The 23,341-nt window shown below is 41.3% G+C and overlaps 2 protein-coding genes across 3 annotated transcripts in view; both read left to right on the top strand.

The window, feature by feature from the left end:
- Positions 1-554: 554 nt before the first annotated feature.
- slc2a8 (solute carrier family 2 member 8) lies at positions 555-18,428 on the top strand. The gene is made up of 11 exons (XM_033620078.2): positions 555-959; positions 1,068-1,227; positions 4,057-4,219; positions 5,925-6,131; positions 8,036-8,135; positions 10,303-10,514; positions 11,184-11,333; positions 11,891-11,999; positions 13,693-13,869; positions 14,145-14,290; positions 15,729-18,428. Exons 2-11 carry the CDS (start codon positions 1,133-1,135, stop codon positions 15,873-15,875), a joined length of 1,506 nt encoding a protein of 501 aa, XP_033475969.2. The 5' UTR covers positions 555-959; positions 1,068-1,132; the 3' UTR covers positions 15,876-18,428.
- Positions 18,429-20,608: 2,180 nt separating this feature from the next.
- hira (histone cell cycle regulator a) overlaps positions 20,609-23,341 on the top strand; it is a 29,171-nt gene continuing 26,438 nt past the window's right edge. For both annotated transcript variants that reach the window (XM_078171172.1, XM_078171171.1), the window contains exon 1: positions 20,609-20,845. In XM_078171172.1, the coding sequence (XP_078027298.1) occupies positions 20,809-20,845 (37 nt within the window). In that variant the 5' untranslated portion in view covers positions 20,609-20,808. The remainder of the gene's footprint in view (positions 20,846-23,341) is intronic.

The raw sequence follows: 23,341 nt of genomic DNA, 5'->3' as shown, positions 1-23,341 counted from the left end.
TTTATAAGTGCAACAGGCCTAAAAAAAATAAAGAAATTTTGCGCTTTCCATTTTAGAGTAGGAGATTCAGTTCAGTAAGGGGGCAAAGGTCAAGCCAACACAGTTCCCACAATAGTTCCTATGCTTAGTTTAAAGACCAGAAAAGGCCTCTGTGTAGTTACCATAAACAATACTGAGACAACGCCTTATGTTTCTGATGTTGGTGTTAAACACATGTTTTGTACATTTTTTATTTTTTTTTACAATTTTTATTAAAACGGCATATTTGTATTCATTGCAAACGTCTCAATTGAATGTTAGAGTTAGAAACATAAGTTAATATTTTATTTTATTTTATTTTATTTTTATATATAATACAGCGTTTCAAATGTGGTACTCTTTAAAGGTATGTGCTCATTTTGCGTATAATAATTTTAAATAAATCGTTGTGTTAAATCTGGATGTAACCATGGAAACCAACTTTAAGCGCGCATTCAAATGTTTCAATTTGAGCAAGAGCTTCCGCTTCCGTAACTTCCGGTATCGTTTCAAGCTAGCTAGGATAGCGTCAAGCCGTGTAATAATAATTAGTATTTACAGCTGTTAATAGTGTTGTAGCCATGGTGTAGCCATGGTGTAGACATGGCATAGGCAATAAATAAATACATTAATGAATAAATGAGTAAATAAAACATTAGCGCTTAAAGTTATGGCGTTGACTGCTTTTCAACTACACAGGTATTTATGTTAGCTACCTGCGGCTAATTCTCAATGCTTCAGTTTGTCAGTGACCTCACCTTTCTAGTTCCCATAAAGGAGGTTTGACGATTAAAAGTGCGCGTCAGCAGCTCCACTGAGACTTTTAATTTGAAAACAGGAAATAGCAGGCACAAGTGATAATCAGCTGACCCAAATGTTGACAAAGCAAGTTGGCCGCCGGTGGAGGAAGCAGAAACCTTCGCTGGCAGTTTCGGCGATGAGTAAGACTCTCTGGTTTTACCAACTGAAATGTCCGATGTTTACTCGCAGCTGTCTGTGACACTGTCCCGTTTCTTCTCTCCGCCCTCGTGTCGCTGCTCGGCTGCCAGTTTCTCCTGAGCTGTGATCCATGTGAAGGGAGGAGAAGCCACCTGGAAACATTACTGCTGTCAGTATGGACATCCAGAACGAGAGGAGAAGGCTGCTGGATGCGGAGGATGGAGATGAGGATCCGACTGGACTCCTGTCCGAGCAGGATGCTTACCTGAGGTCAGCTGACAAACACAAACACACGGTGACGAGCTCAGTGGAGCTGCAGCCAGCACACACTGTCAACACAAAGACCAGTGCCTACTTACCTAATCTATGAAAAACTGTGTTCTTGTTTGGCAAAGTTCCAATATCATTTTGGTAATAAATCTGCACAATACAGCTGCTTCACTGTGCAGCAGTTAGGAGATTGTTCAGCCAATAAAATAACACATCATGTGATAAATGTCCATCTCAAGCACTTCAGATAGCTTGTTTTGTTCAACCAGCAGTTCGTCGTTGTAAGTTAATTTTCTTGTAGTCAGATAATTAATCAGACCAACAGGTTTTTGCTGTTATTTCTTCCACGCCCGACAGGAAGGGATGGGAGCCCATGTCCTGCAGTTTGTAGTTACAAAGATAAAACTTGCCAACACACCAGTACTGTCCTTGAACTGATTAGTCACACACTCTAAATGCTTTTGTGTACAACCTCGACCCATATTCAACTGAATACAGCACAAAGACAAGATATTTAATGTTCAAACTGATAACTCTATTGTTCTTTATAAGGATTCACTCATTCTGAATTTGATGCTTGCAACACGTCCCAACATGGGACAGGAGCATGTTTACCACCATGTGACATCACCTTTTCTGCGTTTGGGAACTGAGGACACAAACTGTTGAAGTTATGAAAGTGAAATTCTTTCCCATTCTTGCTTGATATACGACTTCAGCTGCTCAACAGTCCGGCGTCTCCATTGTTGCATTTTGTGCTTCATAATGTGCCACACATGTTCAGTGGGAGACAGGTCTGAGCTGCAGGCAGTTATTGTGGAGCCACGCTGTGGAGCACATGCAGAATGTGGCTTGGCTGGAAGTAGAATGTGGTCTCGCCGGAATAAGCAGGGACGTCCCGGAAAAAGACCTCGTCTGGATGGCAGCATATGTTGCTCTGAAACCTGTATGTACCTTTTAGTGTTCATGGAGCCTTCACAGAGCTGAAGTGAGCCATGATGCCATGGGCACTGACACACCTCTGTACCATCACAGATGCTGGCGTTTGAACTTTGAGCTGGTAACAGTCTGGATGATCCTTTGCCTCTGTAGCCCAGAGGACACGATGTCCATGATGGACACGTCAGACCGCTTTGTGTCAGTCCGTCTCAGATGAGCTCGGCTCAGAGAAGTCAGTGGTGTTTTTGGATGTTGTTGATTTCTGGCCCTCACTTTGCAGGGTAGATGCAGTGATGAACTGTGTTTACTGACAGTGTTCCTGAGCCCATGTAGTAATATCCTTTATACAGTCATGTCAGTTTTACATGCCAGGCCACCTGAAGGGTCAAAGGTCACAGGCATTCAATATTGGTTGTCAGCAGTGCCTCTTCTGTGCAAAGATTCCTCCATATTCTCTGAATCTTTTGATGATATTATGCATCATAGATGATGAAATCTATAATGCGACTGTGAGTTGAGAAGCATTGTTCTTAAACTGTTTGACTATTTGCTCACGCAGCTTATGTCAACGTGATCATCCTTGCTTGTCAATCAGTCAATCAATCAATCAATCAGAGAGAGAGAGAGAGAGAGAGAGAAGGAGAGAAGGTGCCTGGTGTATTTATAGGGGGTCCTCCAGCAGACTAGGCCTAAGTCAGCCTAACTAGGGGCTGGTACAGGGCAAGCCTGAGCCAGCCCTAACTATAAGCTTTATCAAAGAGGAAAGTCTTAAGTCTAGTCTTAAATGTGGAGACGGTGTCTGCCTCCCGGACCGTAACAGGAAGATGATTCCACAGGAGAGGAGCCTGATAGCTGAAGGCTCTGGCTCCTGATCTACTTTTGGAGACTTTAGGGACCACGAGTAACCCTGCGTTCTCAGAGCGCAGTGTTCTGGTGGGATAATATGGCACTATGAGCTCTCTAAGATATGACGGAGCTTGACCATTTAGAGCTTTATAAGTTAACAGTAGGATTTTAAATTCAATTCTGGATTTTACAGGGAGCCAGTGCAGAGAAGCTAAAACAGGAGAAATATGATCTCGTTTCTTAGTTCCTGTTAGTACACGTGCTGCTGCATTCTGAATTAGCTGGAGAGTTTTTAAGGACTTACTAGAGCTACCTGATAATAGAGAGTTACAGTAATCCAGCTGAGCCGTTCGAGGATGTCCCTTTCATACCATTCATGATACTGTCATGTGTTACCAATCAACCTGTTTACCTGTGGAATGTTCCAGGGGTTTGTTTTTTGGAGCATCCCACAACTTTCCCAGTCTTTTGTTGCCTCCGTCCGAACAGGAATCAAATTCAGAATGAGTGTATATTTACAAAAAACAATGACGTTTCTTAGTTTGAACATGACATACCTCGTCTAAAGACATTCGCAGATCATTGCATTCTGTTTTTGTTTACGTTTTACACAGCGTCACAACTTTTTTGTAATTGGTTTTGAACTTCTTCACTCTTCTTCACTAAAAAATATGGATGAAACTATGTTTTCATAATTTTTAGTATTTCACATTTTTATTAAAAGTCAGTGTTACTTTGCTAAAACTTTACTTCACTGTTAACCATTAACAAACATTAAAAAACACGCAGCTGCTGTTGATCCTACCATGTAAGGTGAAAAGAACATAATAAAAAAGAGTATAGATCGCATTATTTTAATTCTTAAAAACTCACATGATAAACCAAGTGCAGATTTCTCCTCTGGGTTTATAGAGTTCTCTTATTTAACTCAGACATTTGAAAGTGCAAACCTGCTTATGTAAGCAGCTCAACTGTCCTTTGATCACATTTGACACACTGACCTTTGAACTTTGCACTCTGCTGTGTTCCTCTCTCTCCCCGCAGTAAAGTGAAAAATGGGAAGTTGTACCTGGCGACGTTTGCATCTGTTCTGGGTCCCATGAGCTTCGGCTTCGTGCTGGGGTACAGCTCTCCAGCCATCCCCGAACTCACCAGGATCGCTAACCCTAATCTGCAGCTGGACAGTGAACAGGCCTCGTGGTTTGGGGTATGATGATGATGATGATGATGATGATGCAATATCACATGCCTCAAAGCAGAACAGCTTTTAGATGATGTGTTTCTGACTTATAAGCAGTTTTGAGTCATCACATGTCTGAACACACCTCGCTGGATTCACGTGGGTTGTAAACATGGTCACAGTGTAAAGAAACACAGAAATAGAGCTCTTATAATAACAGATGTCAGATGCAATCAAAATAAAAGATTTGATTTGGTAACTTATATGTGAAGCTAAACATGTTTGAAGCTAAGTATGAATTACACTTACCCAGGTTATTTAAACCAAGAGAAGATGATTATTATGACCATGTCAGTAGCTATCATGCCCACCTGCTGATTTGGAGAAGAAGCCAGTGGCTGCACCGACTCTGGCATGACATGAGAGGGTGTTAAGTGCCGAGTGCACGTGTGGTTTGTTTTCATGTTTGCTTTCAGTGAGCAGCTGTGAAGCTCTGCGTCTCACATCACTGATGAGAGGAGAAATAGACTGAAAGCGACAAGACAGAGATGCTTATGATTGTAAAGAAAAACATGCATCTTAAAGGGATAGTGCACCCAAACATGAAAATTCAGCCATTATCTACTCACCCATATGCCGAGGGAGGCTCAGGTGAAGTTTTAGAGTCCTCACATCACTTGCGGAGATCCAAGGGGAGAGGAGGTAGCAGCACAACTCCACCTAATGGAGATTAAAATGTCCAAGAACACAGAATTGAAACCACAAAATATCTCCATACTGCTCGTCCGTAGTGATCCAAGTGTCCTGAAGCCCTGACATAAAAAGTTGTTTGGAAAGACGTCATATGAACTCTGTTTTTAGCCTCATTGTAGCCTGCAGCTCTGACTGCCTCTCTGTGCACCGCGCTCATGTGTGCGCACTTGCGTGCGAGACCAGCGAAAGCACGTGAACACACATGAAGGTTGGTGGTGCCCATGTCTCACGGTCTCACGCAAGCACACACACACACGTCAGCTCGGTGTACACAGAAGCAGTCAGAGCTACAGGCTACAATGAGGCTAAAAACAGAGTTCAAATGACGTTTTTCCAAACAACTTTTTATGTTTTGCCCACAGGCAACTTTTGCAAAACGACAGGAGGTCAAAGGGCCAGGTAACAAATAAACATCAGTAATTAATATATAAATAATTAGCCCAGATCACTGTTATGAAGTCAGAGGGATCCTCCCCTAGCAGTTAAATGCTTTTTTATACACTCTGGCACTTTATTTACAATAAAAGTGCAAAAACATTCCATTGTAAATCAGTTAATTTTTATATTGAATTACAAAAGGGTCAGAGGGCCACCCAGCAACCTACCGTGGGCCTCAAGTGGAGTATCACTGAAATAGGCGCAGACACAGCCAGTGCTAGGTGAGCGACGGTTGAATCATCAGTTCAAAAGATGAACAGCTGTGTTTGAAAATCTTTGATTATTTGATTTAAAAGTCTGTGGACCTAACAACTGAAAAAGAGAAGACAACTGAGACTCCCAGGGTGCATTGCAGTAAGAAACATCCAATCACAGATCTTTAGTTGTAGCTTCGTTTGGTCATTTGTGTGCAAACTTGCTATAAATTGAAATTAGTAATAATTTACCTTCCTGTTTCATACTTCACCCCAACGTGCAGTATTAAAATTGGTCAAAAACAGGGTCACATGTGAATAAAAGTCTTTGTGTTTTTGTTTCTCAGTCCATAGTGACGATAGGAGCAGCACTCGGCGGCCTGTTGGGCGGTTGGATGGTGGAGAAGATCGGCAGGAAGCTGAGTCTGATGTTCTGCTCGCTGCCGTTCGTCTTCGGCTTCACCATCATCATCGCAGCGCAGAACAGGTGGATGCTTTACATCGGCAGAGTGCTCACCGGCATCGCCAGTGGGGTCACGTCACTGGTCGTCCCGGTAAGAAGCTGACGTGGCATCGCTTCTTTTATTCTTGTCCTCCTGCTTTCCTGTGTCGATGTTCATGTAGTGACTTCCTGTGTTGCCACCAGTTTCACTACAAATCCACGCACATTAAAAATCAGATTACTTTGACCAATCGGTTGAAGTCAGCCATTTGCTTCCTTGGTCTGATCACTGTGAAACTCCAGCTGACAGGCAGTCTGGTCACTAATCACAACCCTCCACTTTTATATTTGTGGTGTTTTCACAGGATTTTTGGCACAACTTTGAGTTTTAGAAGTTTCATATTTATAAAAATCTCTGGATAAATTATTCAATTAGTTGTTAAAGGGATAGTTTGGATGTTTAGAAGTGGTGTTGTATGGGGCACTTATCTTTTGTCAGTCAGCACCAGCAATTATTTTATACAGTCTATGGTCAGCACGCCCCCAGTTTGAAGAAGCAGCTGCTGTAGAGGGGTCAGCAACAAAACATGTTTTAGCCACCTATAAAATTCCCACAAAAACAAATCAATATCAGTTTAAGAGCACACTACAGTACATTAAAATTATTTTCACTGCTTTAATTAATGTCAGACAGCCCATTTTAAAGGAGAAGCCATCAACAGATTAAGTTCGTCATCTATGCTCTTGTCAAATCCAGACTCCACTGAGAAAAACAGTAATTTTAGCTCAGTGATCACAGGAGCTGCTGGTCTACTGCTGCTTCAGTCAGTTAGTGTGTTTGTGCTGTTGTGTGACTTTGGTGAATCTAAACTAACTCTTTAAAACACTAAAGTCGCACAATAACACAGACAAACTAACTGATGGAGGCAGCAGTAGACCAGCAAGTTCTGTGTTCACTAGGGCTGCAACTAGCAATTATTTTCATTGTCGACTAATCTGTCGATTATTTCTTCGATTCGTCGACTAATCATTTTATCGAAAAACGTGTTGAAATGTTGAAAAATGTCGGTCTGTCTCTAACAAACCCCAAAATTATGTCATCTAATGTCTTGGTTCGTACTCACGCCACTCACGTTTTAGTTGACCGTCATGGGAGAGTGTGTAAAGCTGCCAATATCTGAACGTAAGAAGCTGCAATAAGAGTATTTTGGGGCACTTTATAGTACTTTTCTATGAAAAATGACTCAAACGATTAGTCGACTACTAAAATAGTCACTGATTAGTCATCGATTAGTCGACTAATCGTTGCAGCCCTAGTGTTTTTCCTCAGTGGAGTCTGGCTTTGAACAGAGCGATATAACGGCTTCATTTTCCAGTTGAAAATCACTGTCTGACATTAAAGTAAAGCAGTGAAAACACTTAAATATACACTTAAATGAATATTGATTTTTTTTCTTTTTAAGTGGGACTACATGCTTAACTTCCATGTTGAACTCTAGCCTCATTCTCCAAACTGAGGGTGTGCCAACTGACATCTACTGTTTGTTGTACGCTGACTATGGAAAAGCACCACATACAACTCCTCTTCAAAAACTCTGAACTGTCCCTTTAATCTCTAGAATACACTTTGTAAGTTTGTAAGTGACTCTTAAAGCCAAAGATGCCAAACATTCTCTGGTTTTAGCGTCTCAGATATGAGCTTCAGATGTGCTTTTATATTTTATGTCATTGTAAATGGAATTTGAACAAATAATCAACAATGAATCAAGTACAGTTTAAAGATGTTGTTGTTGTTGGTGTCTTTTTCTGTGTGAGTGTATTGGGAGAAACAAGAAAGTGGAGTCAAATTGTTGTATACGTGGAAAGTCCCAGGTGTCCAGGCTCATTTATGATTAGGTTTCTATGGATTTTAGCGTTGCCTAAAATGCCTAAAATATCACTGAGAGTTGGTCGTTTGCTGTCAGTAACTCTGATGTTGTCCTCTGTGTAATTCTCTCTCTGTCTCTTTTCACACAGCTGTATATCTCCGAGATGGCACACGAGCGGGTCCGCGGGATGTTAGGCTCTTGTGTGCAACTCATGGTGGTGCTAGGCATCATGGGAGTCTATCTCGCAGGTATGTAAGTTCAGCTTTATGTGTGTGTGGCATCCTTAAAGGGAGTTCGGAGTCACCAATGTGACACAGTAACACAAACAAACTAACCGATCAAGGCGACAGCAGACCAGCAGCTCCTGTGCTCAATGATGCTAAATTACTGTATTTCTAAAGGAGTCTGGTGGCTGTGAGGGTTGTACTCCTGTCTCTTCTCCAAACTGGGGGCGTGCTGACTGTCATCCACTGTATGTAATGCTCTGACTATGGATTAGATCCTTATACAACACCACTTCAACAGATCCAAACTGTCCCTTTAAATCTCCTGATGTAAAATCTGACTCTGAAACTCACTGAATGTTTAAGTGAAGATAAGAAAGAAGTCCCGTAAGGTCACTCAAACCCACAGCAGTTTACAAGCTGTAAATCATTGAAGGTTTTCCATGATGTAACTTTACAGCATCCAACATTATGACCCTATACGTAACACAGAGCTACAAGTCTGCCCTCTTATCTAAAAATATGTCATATTTTTTCTTTTTCTGTTTTTCATTCTCTCTGTCGCTCATGTCAACCCCCCCGTGACAACACAGTTTAGTTTATAATGAGTTTTTCTGAGGTTGCTGTTCTGTTTCAAACCTCTGGATCAAAGGTTATGAAGTACAGATGACCAAAACCTGGCCATCATGTGATGCGATCATCCTCAGATATGATCAGCTGCCTGTTCCACAGCAGCCTCACTGCCATCGCCCTAATCTTGTTAGTTGCATGCCATTCATGTGTACCCAACAGACGCTGGCGTGTCACATGATGTCTCGTGTTAGGGGACACTGAAGGAATACGTTGTTATGTCATTTTGGTTAAATGGCTCTTTTATAATATAAACTTCTTAGTGATTTGTTAAACTGATGTCATGCAAAGGACAAATGAAAAAGGCATCAGTTTGCTAAATTAACAGTTAAGGAGTCAACATTTTTTGGCACATTTGAATCTATTATGATAAATATTTATATTTATAAATGAATCACCAGATGGAATAACTGTAAACATGTCCATGTACTCATGTTTTTCAAAGGAATACTTGATTTATATAATACTTTATCACAAACCAGCTGTTGCTCAGCACCAGTTGAACACCGTGATCGTTGTAGAAAATGCAGTGGAACAATCAGATCAGCAGAGGAATGTATTTTTAGATGCAGCACAGGAGGACATTCGTGAGGACAGCTGGACCTGACAAGGCTCCACTGTGTCCTGCAGCCTTCAGTCTGTCATGCACAGTGCAGGACCTGGCATGTTTCAAGCACAGCTGGGGGAGAAACAAAAACTCAAACCTTCTTGCGTTTCATTTTTGAAAATGGAGCCAAAAGGGCAAAGGTAGCTGATGTCATGGTGTGAAATTACATTTTAATTTTTTCAAAAGGATTCATCTTGCTTTTGGGAGGTCCTTTAATATCCAAGGAGCGTCAGCGTCCTCTTAGTCTGATTTCGTGTCTTAGTTAGATTGTGGTTCACCCTAAAATTATGTGAGCCATTTATGGAGGAGCTACTTTCTTTCTACCAAACTACACCCTCTAGCTCACCGTGCAGAAGGAAGCATGCATCTACTACTAGTCCACCACAGAGCTAGCTTAATGCTTACATCTGGCACTGACACACACACACGGCCTCTCGTCCATGAGCAGACGCGCACTTCCTTCTGCGCAGTGATACAGTTGGCAGATGTAGTTTGGTTGAAAGAAAGTAGATCCTACATTAAACTGTTGAGTTATTTAAATGTATTTTTGGCACTTTGAGCACCACAAGCTGAGTGCCATCTAGTTCCATTATATTGGGAGAGAAGGCAGACATCTCTCTGGTTGATATACCCATCACTCGGCAACTCACACCAAAAAATCTAGATTGAAAAATAACACTACACGTCAGGGAAAATATGTACCTTTGATTTTGCAGTGAACTGTCCCTTTAATTTCTGCTGGCTGCTGTTGTTTTGTCCACATTTTTGTTTGTTGTTTTGACTCCATACCATGTTAATATGGTTTTGGTGGATTAATTGATAGACTGACGAGAGGCTGATCTGTCTGTTAATAGATCAGTCAATTGACAGAAAATTAATCAATAATCGAATAATTGTTTAAGTCATTGTCCGGCTCCAGCTTCTCATCCTGAGCTGTGTGAACTCATCCTGCAGGTCTCTACATGGACTGGCGCTGGCTGGCGATCTGCAGCTCCATCCCGCCCACGCTGCTGATGGTCTGCATGTGCTTCATGCCAGAGACGCCCAGGTACCTGCTGTCCCAGGGCAAGAGGCGGGAGGCTGAGGAGGCGCTACGCTTCCTGCGAGGGCCGGACGCCCCCGTCGAGTGGGAGTGCGCCCGAATCGAGGACGCCTGTGAGGAGCAGGTGAGTCTGTGGTCGGTTGGCTTGGCTGTGATGCGGTGGACAGTTTGAGCCAGTGAGAATGTGAGAAACAAGGAACAGAGCGATGCACTGTGTGAAGTCACCACAGGAGACGCTGCAGGAACTGAAGCCTCAAATCAGCAAATGAAATGATTGTATGACCTCACCGTCCTCCTCATTGCTGACACCACCACTGTTGGAAATGATGAAGTAAATACCCAGACTGCTTAGGACCAGGAGGCGAACAGTCTGCAGTCCCAGTATCTATGCTCACCCTACACTAGAAGACTTTGAGATTATTTTGAAAATACTTTTGAAAACTCAGAACTAGATTATACAGAGACTGCTGATCATGCAGGGTCACTATATGCAAGTCTACAACTAGATTCCTTTTAAGATTATTTCCCATCCTGCTCCTGGTGGAAAATACTACACCAAACTTAATTTAAAAAATATGACATTTTAACAATTCCTCGGTTAACTGCATTATTTTAGAAGGAGGCGACAGGGGAATGAGAGGTGAACTGTTCAAGCTTAGCTTATTTCTAGTTTAAATAAGTGCTAACTGATGGATCAGACACACACAGGATTAAATTCAGACTCTTGTTCACTCCACAACTCCACCAGTTTCTCCTCCTGAGACTTGTTCTTGCTCTCTGTGTGTCCTCTCAGGGCTCCAGTTTCCAGATGTCCGACCTGAAGGACCCCGGTATCTACAAGCCTCTGGTGATCGGCATCATGCTGATGATCTTTCAGCAGATGACAGGGATCAATGCCATCATGTTCTATGCTGAGAACATATTTGAACAGGCACATTTTAAGGTGAAGAGTTTTTAAGTTTATTATTTATTCAGGAGAAATTAACTTTGCACTCAGTAACAATTACACATGACTCTTCAACTTCTGTCCTCTCATGTCTATCTGCAAGTGTTGCTCTTGTTAATGTCCTCTGATGCAGCTAAAATACTTTGATGCAATTTAAGGTGAAAATCTGGATTTATAACCAGGAGCTAAGAAAAAAAAATATGATAATTGAAATCATAATTGGCCTTTTCTTACCAAAAATACCTCCACATTGGTCTTTAAACAATGATAAAGGTTTTTAGGATATGCTGAAAAAATGTACCACACAACTACCTGTTCTAGTTAATCATTTAACTTTTAAAAAAGTACTTACTCCATGAAAAAAAAACTTTGTCTGAGTTCAAATGCAAACTCAAACTATTTTTTCAGCTAAATTTTGACTAGAAATCATTCACAGAATTTTTGTGATTTTTTTTTATGACCACATCAGAAAGCTGCAACACCTCTGTATATTTTCAGTAAGAACATAACTGTGTCTTGTTGAAAAGATGTAAACGTCTTGCTGTTGTTTTTAGGAGAGTGACCTGGCTTCAGTGATCGTGGGTCTGATTCAGGTCGTCTTTACGGGAGTGGCAGCGCTGATCATGGACAAAGCTGGGAGAAAAGTTCTTCTCATCATCTCAGGTATTTTCATCTGTTTTAAATATTTTTAAACAAACTTTATTTTCTAGTTTCAAAAGGATACCTCTCTGGGGGCGCGCTGGGAGGTCGTCTTTTTAAGTAACTCACAATGAACCGCAGCGTCCCTTTCAAAGCTGGGGTAGGCAGACATTTGAGAAAGCAAAAAGAACAGTCAGAATTAGAAAAAACAGCCTTCTCCTGCAGCTCTCCGCTCTCTGTCCTGAGCCCCTCCCACCAGACGACCAAGGGCATGCAGGTGCTTCATACAGTGACCCAGTATGTCCCATACATTGATTTATTTAATCTTATTGCGTGTAGAGTTGCTCAGCCCCCCTCTCTCTATCTCTGTTCATCGGACCATAAATGAGACCAGAATTAGCTGCAGAGGTCCCTTCACCTCGCTCCCCACCGCTGTGGACTGCTTCACTGGGAGGAGAGCGGGCTGCAGCTCCGAGCCCGACCTTTGGTTGGTGGCTGTAGTGGGTTGAATCAGCCAGTGCAAACCTCCCAGCGCTGGGTGTCACAGCGGGCTGGTAGCCAGCAGCAGTGTCAGATCTAAACTGTATGGGGCTATACACATGCTGCGTCTTTAACTGGCTGGAAAACACAAGGTTGGGTGCTGGGCGCTACTTGTGTGCCTTTATTGCGCCATCTTTCAAGAGTGTGGTGGCAGGTTAAATCTCAGTAGAGCTGCAAAGATTAGTCGACTAATCGACTATTAAAATAATCGGTGACTATTTTAGTAGTCAACTAATCGGTTTGAGTCATGTTTCATAGAAAAGTACTATAAAGTACCCAAAATACTCTTATTGCAGCTTCTTATGTTCAGATATTGGCAGCTTTACACACTCTCCCATGACGGTGAACTAAAACGTGAGTGGTGTGAGTACGAAACAAGACATTAGATGACATAATTTTGGGGTTTGGGAGAGACAGACCGACATTTTTCAACATTTTAACACATTTTTTGATAAAATGATTAGTCGACTAATCGAAGAAATAATCGGCAGATTAGTCGACATTGAAAATAATTGTTAGTTGCAGCCCTAAAGCTCAACAAGCATGTTACCATAGCCTATCTACCTAAAATCCTGAGTGCAGAGCTAATCTTCTTCCAGGAGCTGTTTATAAGTGTGTAGGCTTATCGTCTGTGAGCCAGGTGTAAAGCTCTGGGTAGCTCTGCACTAACATGATCAACTTCTCCGCCATTTTTATCACAGACTGATATTTTCGGGAGAAGGGAAAGATATTTGTCGGCTGTGATTGGTTGTTCCGCGTCACATGACAAGCAGTGTGCGCTGCTGCAATCCAAAATTTGAACTCAGTTTATCTCAGAGGGTAGCTGTCACACTCTGAAAAATAGGTGCTACAGAACGCATGCATGCCGCCACTGCGTCGCTCTGGTGTTTGAGCGCACCTGCCGCACGTCTACATTGAAAACAATGAATATGAGGGCGCAGAAGAAGTGTCATGTGTACGGTTCCTAAAATGGCAGCAAGAGAAAGTTTGCTGATCCAGCGAGGGAAATAAAAAACTACCTACCCCAGCTTTAATGAGACTCCCTTACAGAGACATGGAATACAAAAGCTGATTGGGTTTTGGAATGAAATTGTTTAATCAGTTCACGCTCTCATCACCATCAGACACGATGACGAGGTTATGACAGAATTTCTTTGTTTTCCCTTCAATAATCAAGGTGTTGCCATGGCGATCAGCACCACAGCATTCGGGGTTTATTTCTACCTGATGACCAAAGTTCACAGCACCACCTCGCTGAGCCTGTTGGTGCTGGACCCCCAGAGCACGGCTGGAGAAGAACCCCACGCTGACCTGGCCTGGCTGGCTCTGGCCAGCATGGCCGTCTTCATCACAGGTCAGATCACTGCATCACAGACAGTTAGAGATACTTAGCTCCAGCAGTCTTCATCCCTCTGCTCTTCCTCTGTCTGAATCCCTTTGTCCACTCATTTGACCTATCAGCTTTCAGTTATAGCTGTCTCTCACAGTTCCCCCCTTCATGTGTGTCTGTTTTGCGCTCTTTGTAGCATTGTTTTAACGACATGTCTTGTGTTTAATGTGACATGTTTTGTCTCTGATTACTAAGTAAAGAGAAGAAAACGCCACATTAACAATGTTTGCTGTGTTCAGGTTTTGCTCTGGGCTGGGGTCCGATCCCATGGCTGGTCATGTCGGAGATTTTCCCCTCTAAAGCAAGGGGGGTCGCCAGCGCTGTGTGCGTCCTCACCAACTGGACCATGGCGTTCATCGTCACCAAAAACTTCAAGGACATGATGGTGAGTGTTCAACAGGACACTATTTGAAGGGTTTTGGTGGTTAAAATAGATTTTGGGACATTTTTTTATTTGAGGCCAGGTCAGGTGTGGGTAAAGATTTGGTTTTCAGTTTTTGCCTTCTGTTGTCATACACACACAGGTCCGAAATACACACACATGCACAAACAGGACCTATACTTGCATTAAATGGAGAGATGTCAGAGTGAGGGGGCTGCTTTGGACGGGCGCCCCGAGCAGTTGGCGGGTTTAGTGCCATCTTAAGGGCACTTTGGTAGTGCCCAAGAGGGGAACTAGCACCTCTCCAGCTTCCAGACCACGCCCCATGTCCTGCACCGTCAGCACTTCGGCGTCGGCGGCTTTTCGGCCGATTGAGCATGTTGAACCAGTGGCGGAGCTTGTCAGTGAGAGAGATCACTCTGATTGGCTGTTCAGGTTTTATTTCCTCGCCCCTGTAGCGAGTGAATCTGCCTGTAGTGAAACCAGGGCTAACCGGTGCTTCCTCCTCAGGCTCCACTTCACTCAGCTGCCCCACAGACCCGCTGCTTCTTCACACTTTAACCTGAAAAACAAACCTGAGCTAGCTGGGAGCGGCTAGCGGAGTGTTAGCTGCAGCATGACTGGAGGGAAGCACAGCCAGTTAGCCTCCGCTAGTCTCTGAGCTAGCCCCGGCTCTCCGTTTGGATCCAACCGGAGCACCGAGCCCTGGTTTGTTATTCAGGTTAAAGTGGGAAGAAGCAGCGGGTTTATCGGGCAGCTGAGTGAAGTGGAGCCTGAGGAGGAAACACCGGGACCGTCTGGATGTAATAGTCCGTGGAGGTGCTGCGGTGCTCGGCTGCACAGATAGGAAACCCCTCGGCTGACAGGATGTACCACTCTCTCACTCCGCTCTCTCTCACGCAGGCGCAGAACGTACGTGCTACTTGGCCGTCGGATGTAGTCCGTGTAGTGTGTTCAAATGAAACTGACACAGGGCGACGTGAGGCGACGTAGACGACGCAACAGTTGGCTTTCATTGCAGCTAGTTCTTTGATGTCGGTTTGGTGTGTCTGCACCTTTACTTGGTGTCGGTATTTGGCTGTGGCTGACTTCCTTGCGGTGTCTTCATGGTTCTCATTTGCCTGTTAGACCCCAAGGTATTTGTAGCTGTCCTGAACATCTGCAATTTTGCCCTCTGGTAGTTCAACCCCCTCGGTTCTGGTCACCTTCCCTCTCTTTGGCACCATCCGACCACACTTATCTAGTGTGGGTGGCATTCCGATGTCATTGTTGTAGATCCTGGTGAGGTGGATCAATGAGTAGATGATCGACCTTAGTTGCAGCTCTACCTGTGTGTACAGTACTGTCGCCTTCTGTATGTGTTTTGCTAAATGTATCGTGAAACCTTGAAACCTTCTCTGTGGCCTTTCCAACGTCACCATATAACTGCGTCCTCTTCCAGGTTCTTCTAACCAGCGCTGGAACCTTCTGGCTCTTCGCCTGTATGTGCATCGCCAATGTCATCTTCACCATCGCCTTCATCCCAGAAACAAAGGGGAAGACACTGGAGCAGATCGAAGCCACTTTCAGAGGGACATCAGGTCCGTGAGGCCCCCTGCCCCCACCTGCCAAACACATCACACATTTCAGAAACTGTAAAGTCTCTGACCTCTTATCTCTGAACTGACTGGTGCTCGAGACACTGTGTGGGCATTTTATAAATCCTAATTAAGCCTATTAAGCTATGAAGCTGATTGGCACTTCTTTGAATCATTTGTTTTTATGACAGTTAACAGTTAAACTAAAGCAGCACAGCAGCACTGTGACAAATCCGCTCCTCAGGAGGGCTCAGTTTGTGTTCAAGCTGTTTGACAGAGGTGTTGATTCAACAGTGAGGGTGTAGTTCATGGTGCTGTGGAACTGTACTGCTTTTTAATGAGACGTGTTTCTATTATTTTGTTCATCCCAGTGAGGTCAGACTGAACTGGGAGCTGGGTAAGAATCATCTGTTTCTGTAGGAAGTTTAACCTAAACTGTTCAACATTACAGAGTGTGACAGTCAGGACATTACATACAGTTTTCATCAGGTCAAATCCTTTAAATATGAAGTTGTGCTGAGCAGATTCGGCTTAGTGTCTCGCTCACTAACACTTGGACACTTGGTAAAAACATAGCTAAGTACATTTACTCAAGTACTGTACTTATGTACAAATTCAGAGTACTTGAGTCTGCTCTTTTCTTGCCATTTTAAACTTCTACTCCTATACATACCTGACAGACGTATCATTCTTTTTACTGAACTACATTTATCTGAAAGCGTCAGTTACTTTACACATGAGGATTTTTGCACAAAAAGCATAAGAAAAGTTTATAAAATATCATCTCTTGTTATAGATTAAACTACTCAGCAGTTAATACATGTACAGCTGAAACAATTACAATCAATCAGCCAATTGACAGAAAATGAATTGGCAACTTTTTGACAAACATTTAAGTTGTTTTATAACGTTTTTTAATGAGTTTTTTGGGTGGTTTATTTTAAGATTTTTCTGGATTGGGTACCTTTACTTTTAATACTTGATTATTGTTACTGACTTTTCCTTTAAGTTACATTTTCAATGCACAGCTTCAACTTGTAACAGAATATTTTTACGATGTGGTATGAGTACTTTTACTTAAGGAAAGGATTTGAAAGCTTCCTCCACCACTGTGAAATAAAATAAAATAAGATTTAACTCAGGGGTGAATTTACAAAAGGACTGCGCTGGTTTTGCAGCTGATAAACCTGCATAAACGACATACAGACACCATGTAATTCTCAATGCACCCTGAACTGCACTGCCAAATAGCAACTAGTGCTTGAGATTTAAATGAGTTAATATTTGGCGCGAAATTGTCCTATTTCTATGTGAAGGAGCCTCAGTGCAAGAACAGTCCACTTGTGGTAGTTTCACTGATATTTCTTATCCCGTGCGAATTGGCCATTAATATTACCGACGTCCTGTGGTAAAGTGACATTACCCCACGTGCCCATGTAAAACTAATCCTGTCCGAATAGTGCTTACGTCTATATTACGCCTTCTCTATGGACCTAATGATGCAGAAGGTTAGGGTCATTTTGAACCCCGGAAGTGGAACTTTTTTGGCTTAGTGTGCCAGTTCTCGTTATACATCTGTGATATAACCAATGTTACAGAAAGGTAAAAAACTGGGTTTATATAATTGGCGTTAAAGGTATACTTCATCCCAGATCTTTCATTTGAGTATCAAGGACTTCTGTCAAAGAGAGAGGATGCTGTGTAAAATAAATAGATATCAAAGGCGTCAAGTTTTTGTTGTGGAAATAAAAAAAGTCCAACATAATCTACTTTTCCACTCTTCATCCATGTTCCACTTTTACTAATAATGATTAAAATCTGTCTTAATCCTCACACGTCACCCTTTTAGCATTTTAAACTCTACACTGAGAATATATTTGGTCAAAAAGATGGAATTTTCTCCGGATTATTTAGACTTTTTTCACATTATTTTCCATTTGACAAAAGCTGGTACAATGTATAAGCAGAGTGTAGGAAATACAGAGACTTTCTGGAACAATGCTGGTGTTCACTTATTGTCACAATGATTTTCTTCCTTTAGTTGGTATGAATAATGTCTGGTGTTTTTGATTTTTAAACTCTGAACAAAGATTTTTGCAGAAACTTTATTGTACAGATGTTTTGTGTTGTTTTTGGGAGGGGGAAGTGAATGCATCATGAAGTGACTGGGGTTTACACTGACTAACTGTGCTGACTGTTAACGTTACTGTCAATGAAGTGAGATTAAACAGAGTCTGTGACGCAAAACTTTTAAAAGCATATATTAACAACAGAATGAAAAACCGCCAACTGTAAACTCTCTTAAAGAAAAAATATGGGAGTGTTTTTATAACTTTTATTCTGGGAGAGGAAATGTTTTAAATAAATCTGACTTGTACACAGTTGAGACAGACATAACTGTCTGTTTTTGGTGTTTGCTCTGAGTTCAGTCTGAACACCATCAAATGAAACTCTTTGTCCCAGTTTCCCCATGATGAATTTGATGTTTGTGTTCATTATCCGTGTATGAAACTGAACTGTGTCATGAACTGTGTCTGTGAATAAAATCACTGTGTTGTTTTGAACATCTTGGTCTTCAGTAATGATTCACACATCTTCACCTTCATCCCCCATATTTTCGAAAAAGAAGAGAGAAAGAAACGCAGTAAAAGCACCCGCGTGTTTTAGACAAAACATGTTAAGGTGCTATCCTCGATGACTTGCAGTAAAGAAAATGTGCCCCTTCAGTCGGGGCCACCCATAAGGGGGGAAAAGGGAAAGTATCTTGGGCCTGGCGGCAACGGGGGACCCATGGAGACCAGTTGTAATCATGTTCATAGATAGAGTCTGTATTTACAGGAATGCCCCCAAAAAGTCACATCCTCAAGACCTGGTGTGTGGCACGTGAAATAAACTTAAACATCCAAAGTTAAGGGTACTTTGGTATAACCTGGGTCCTATATTCCCTTGCTCTTGTGTGTAAGTGACTAACGGGAACAACATTGTTTGAAACTGGTCCAGCATTAAGTGAGAGGAACTAAGGGCATGTTCACACTCTCAATTTACGTCCACTAATAGTGCTTGTTTTTGACACAGACAGGCTCAGATTGTTATTATCGGTGTATGACAAGATTACTGGAAGGATTGTGGGAATTTTTTACTCACTTTCCACAATAGATTATCAGAATTAATAAACAGACAGTCATAGTTCATAATATTTATTCTTAAAGCCGTAGATATTAATATAATAATAAACTTTAATTGTGTAGGACATTTCAAAACAGTTACCGAAAAAAAGACAAATAAAACAAGATAAAAGCAATAAAAACAGAGTACACATAACAGAGTGTGAGACAAGGTCTAATGCAGCTGGCCTTAGAAAAAGATTTTAATCCCGCTGTATCCCTACAGAGATGTACGTTTTTCGTCAAGAGTAAGATCCTTTTTGTTTAATCAATGGAAACAAAATAAAACTCACAGAAATCATCTTGGTTTTTCTGTGCGCTGTTTTAACAATCAGAGCTGAACCTCCCATATGGAAGATACCATAAAACTTCAAATAAAGGCCTGGTCTAGATTAAACGCCCAGTCCCTTTAACTAGCCCGCTGTGGCTACACATTCTGACAAATAGCACCTGTCTCCATTAGACGCCTGGTCTGGTTGCCAAGCAGTTCATTTTTTTATAGATTTTTTTTGGATTTATAAAACTGGGTTGTTGGCTTCCTCAAATTATGTGTCCATCCCTCGATTACCCTGTCAGATATTCATATTCCTTTGATCCATAAGGTTCCTAACATGAAAGAATCAAAAGAGTTTCTTATAAGAATTAATCCAAGTTATGAATATTGTCTGAACAGGATAAAGTGGTGTGTCAGTACGCCAGGTGCAGTTATCCTCAGGTGCTGTAAAACTCTCTATCTCTCTATGTGCTCTGTCAGAGCTACATCAAATGAATGATTCATAACTGATGTTATTTGAAGCCTAATTTTTCAACAAGTAATATTAATGCTGGTTTAAATAAACAATTTGATAGCGTTTCCCATCTTTGCTGCGCAACAGTTATGTGTGAAAGGAATTACAGGCCTGTCCCAAATATAGGCCTGTTGATGTCAGTGGTTTAAGCAACTAACAGCCCGGGCTACTAATTGAAGTTTTACGGTACTATGTAATAATAATAATAATACTAATAATACTAATACTAATAATAATAATAATGATCATGATGATAATAATAATAATGATAATAATGATAATAATAATAATAATAATAATACTAATAATAATAATACTAATAATAATTATAAGTTATAATTATAACAATAATAATAATAATAGTAATTATACTAATAATAATGATAATAATAATAATAATTATAAGTTATAATTATAACAATTACAATAATTATTTATTTTTTACTACCCGACTCCCTCATCATGCTCTTCTTGACAGTTCAAATTCTGAGCTTGCGCATTTCAACGTATGTGACTTTTCAAAATAAGAGCCGTATCAAATAAATTTTACACTGACGTGACAAACTTGATGATTTTTTTTGTCTCTCAAGTTTGATTAATTACGCCAAACAAAAAAATAAGAGCATAAAAATGACGTAAATCTGATTCCGACCGTTTTCTTTTTACATATCTTTAAAAAGTCCACCAAGTTTCTCTCCCACGGAACTATTTTGACAGCAGCCCTGCATGCTCTTTCCGGTCCGCGGTCAAAAATAACTGAAACACTTCCTGAGCTGCCTGGTGTCACCTCGCCTGTCGTCCGGGGCAGCAGCCTGTCTGAGTTGGAGAGACTCGGGGGGGATGCTGTCGCAAAGATGGAGTTGAATCACAAAAACAACAAAGTGTCGGACAGAGTTTGAGACAAAAGGCGGAGGGTTAGCGTTAGTTCTCCGACTGAACTGAGCGCTGGATGGATTTTTGGTGAAAATAAGACAGGAGGAAATTTAAAAAAAATGAAGCTGCTGAAGCCGAGCTGGGTGAGCCACAACGGTAAGCTTGTGCAGGAATCTGTTGGACCAAGTTGGGCTTTTGTTGTCGGCAGGGGGCTGAATTGATAAAGAGGCATGATGGTGGTGGTCGACACTTGTTTGACTTGTCCGTCACTCCACTGTTACTCACATACCAGACTTAATTCAACACTTGAACACACACATCTGGTGTCTTTGTCACTATCGGGACCATTCCTCGCTGCTCCAAATCTATCAACTGCTCATGTTTGCTAACCTTAGCTAGCTAGCTAGTTAGCCCCCCCCGGCTAGCCCTGATACCCTCACGCTAGCTAATTTAAGTTACCTGCCAAATGACCCATGTCGAAGTTGTTGTCCTAAAGTGACTTCTTATTTGTTTCTGACGATATTTTAGTAAACACACCTCATTTTAGTGACAGTAAACAAGCTCGACATGGAGCTAAAAAAGTGTCTCTCCAAGCTGTCAGTTTGGGAAAGTTAACCGTGGCCTGAATTTAGGGTGCAGCGAACAATTACTGTCGTTAGAGACAAGTGATGTGTCTTTAACACAATTAATGTAGTCTGTGAAGCATCTTAAACATGTGTACATGTCTATCACATCAAAACAGAAAACCTAATGGACAAGTGACATGTCCAGATACCTGTTTATTTCATCAAACGGTCACTAGCTGACATGAGTTAACATTACAGTAGAGACGAAAGGTGCATCTCCTACATACTACATAAAGGAGCCAGAAGGATACTACACATTTTTTAAGAACAACACTTTATTTTTAGAGTCACATGCATTGACATTTAAGACAGCACAAATAATGTTAAAAGCAAGAAACAATCAACTTCCAGGCTTTATACAAGAAGTCCCTGGAGAGAGAGTCACAATACAATATTATTGCGATTTTAAATATGTTGCAATATGCTGAGTATTGCGACCAAATGTATTGCCAATTATGACCTTTTTTCAGCTGTAAATTTGTCAATATCTGTTTATCTAATAAGGTAAAGTTTCAGTCTGTTCATATCACCTCAACGATTTTTTTTGCAGCAAAATGTTTGTAGTGGACTGAAAAAGAAATTGATTATATTATTCTAGTAGGCTGCCTAAAGTTTAATTTGTATTTGTAATATTAGAGTTAAAAAATCTATACTTAGCACTGTGTGACGATACAATATTGCCACACAAAAATATCGCAATCACTTTTTCCCCCCACCCCTTGTTATAACTTGAGAGGAAAATCTTATCTGCAACAGTGCTGTGCTGTGCTGTGCTGTGCTGTGCTCACAGCAACCTTTAATCTACATGTTTATCTAGTTTTGGTGTGCGTTTGTGAAATGGACGAGAGGGAGAAATTTAAAAGACAGTTTAAAAAGATGTACAATAAATAGCTTTTGCAAGGCACAGAAATGAGTAGGGGGAATGTAAAGCACACTAATGGCGATATTGTTGTGTGAAGAGCACAAGCAGAGTGGTTTAACTGAGAGCATGGACGCTGGGGTGGAGAGTTGGTCACTGAGATAGATTGTGTATTTATGGGTAAGAAGAGAAACAGTGTTAGAACTAGACAAGAAGTTTGCGTCTTCCTACTCCTTTATGTAGCTTAATAAAAGTCTGTTAATTTCAACTTGTAGGGATGAACCCCCTGTGGTGAAATATTTGTTTTATGAGGGGATCCTTAGATATATAAACGCAGACATGATATGATGAATGTGAATATATAACCATTAATGAAGTAAAACAATGTGTCAGGGCTGCAACTGTGTATTTCTTTCAAGAATTGTGAGTTAATCTGCAAATAGCTTTTATAATAATAACCAAATTACAAATAACGGGGGCACCCGGTAGCTCGCCTGGTTATGCGGGTACCCCATGCGCTAAAGGCTGTGTCCATGCCACATTGGCCGCGTTTACGATTCCAACCCGTGACCCTTTGCTGCATGTTATCTTCGCCTTTTACGCTGAAGCTGTCCCATCAAATAGAGTCAAAAGGCCAAATATATAATCTAAAAAATGACAAATAACGAATCGATCATTTAGTCAATTAAATGGCAATACATTAGATAAATATACAGTAGGTAGGTGTAACAGCTGGTTAGATTTTTTTTTTTTTTTTTTTTTTTTTTTGTAATGTTAAATTTAGCTGTACTTTATAAGAAGAGAGTTTGGAGATTAAATACATTATCAGAGTAATTTCTGAGCAGCAGTCTCAGATCATGGACACACCCTGACTTAGCTGTGGAAAATTACTGTAAAGTTGAAGAATTTTCCATCAGGCTAACAGTGCGAATTGGGGGTTGCTGCAGTATACTGGTTTTAAGGTATGAAAATTGATGGTTACCCTACTGTGTACATTGTTTTTATACTGTAAAAACAATGTACCCTACTGTGTACATTGTTTTTACAGTATTGAACCTTATTGCAACCGGACGGAGAACCTCACCTGCACACGTGCATCTCCTTTCCTCTAAACGGTTACACATTCTTCTATTAAAAGAAATGGTTTCAGTTATGATAGAGCATGTG

The sequence above is a fragment of the Epinephelus lanceolatus genome, chromosome 9 (assembly GCF_041903045.1).
Source record: "Epinephelus lanceolatus isolate andai-2023 chromosome 9, ASM4190304v1, whole genome shotgun sequence".
NCBI classification, from domain to species: Eukaryota; Metazoa; Chordata; class Actinopteri; order Perciformes; family Serranidae; genus Epinephelus; species Epinephelus lanceolatus.
This window is presented reverse-complemented; position numbering and strand designations above follow the sequence as displayed.

Bases quoted from the DNA above. Each gene is read 5' to 3' on its own strand.
- slc2a8 (XM_033620078.2), top strand. From the start codon at position 1,133: ATGGACATCCAGAACGAGAGGAGAAGGCTGCTGGATGCGGAGGATGGA. The intron at 1,228-4,056 runs GTCAGCTGACAA...CTCTCCCCGCAG, and splicing joins GAGCAGGATGCTTACCTGAG to TAAAGTGAAAAATGGGAAGT. The intron at 11,334-11,890 runs GTGAAGAGTTTT...TGTTGTTTTTAG, and splicing joins TTGAACAGGCACATTTTAAG to GAGAGTGACCTGGCTTCAGT.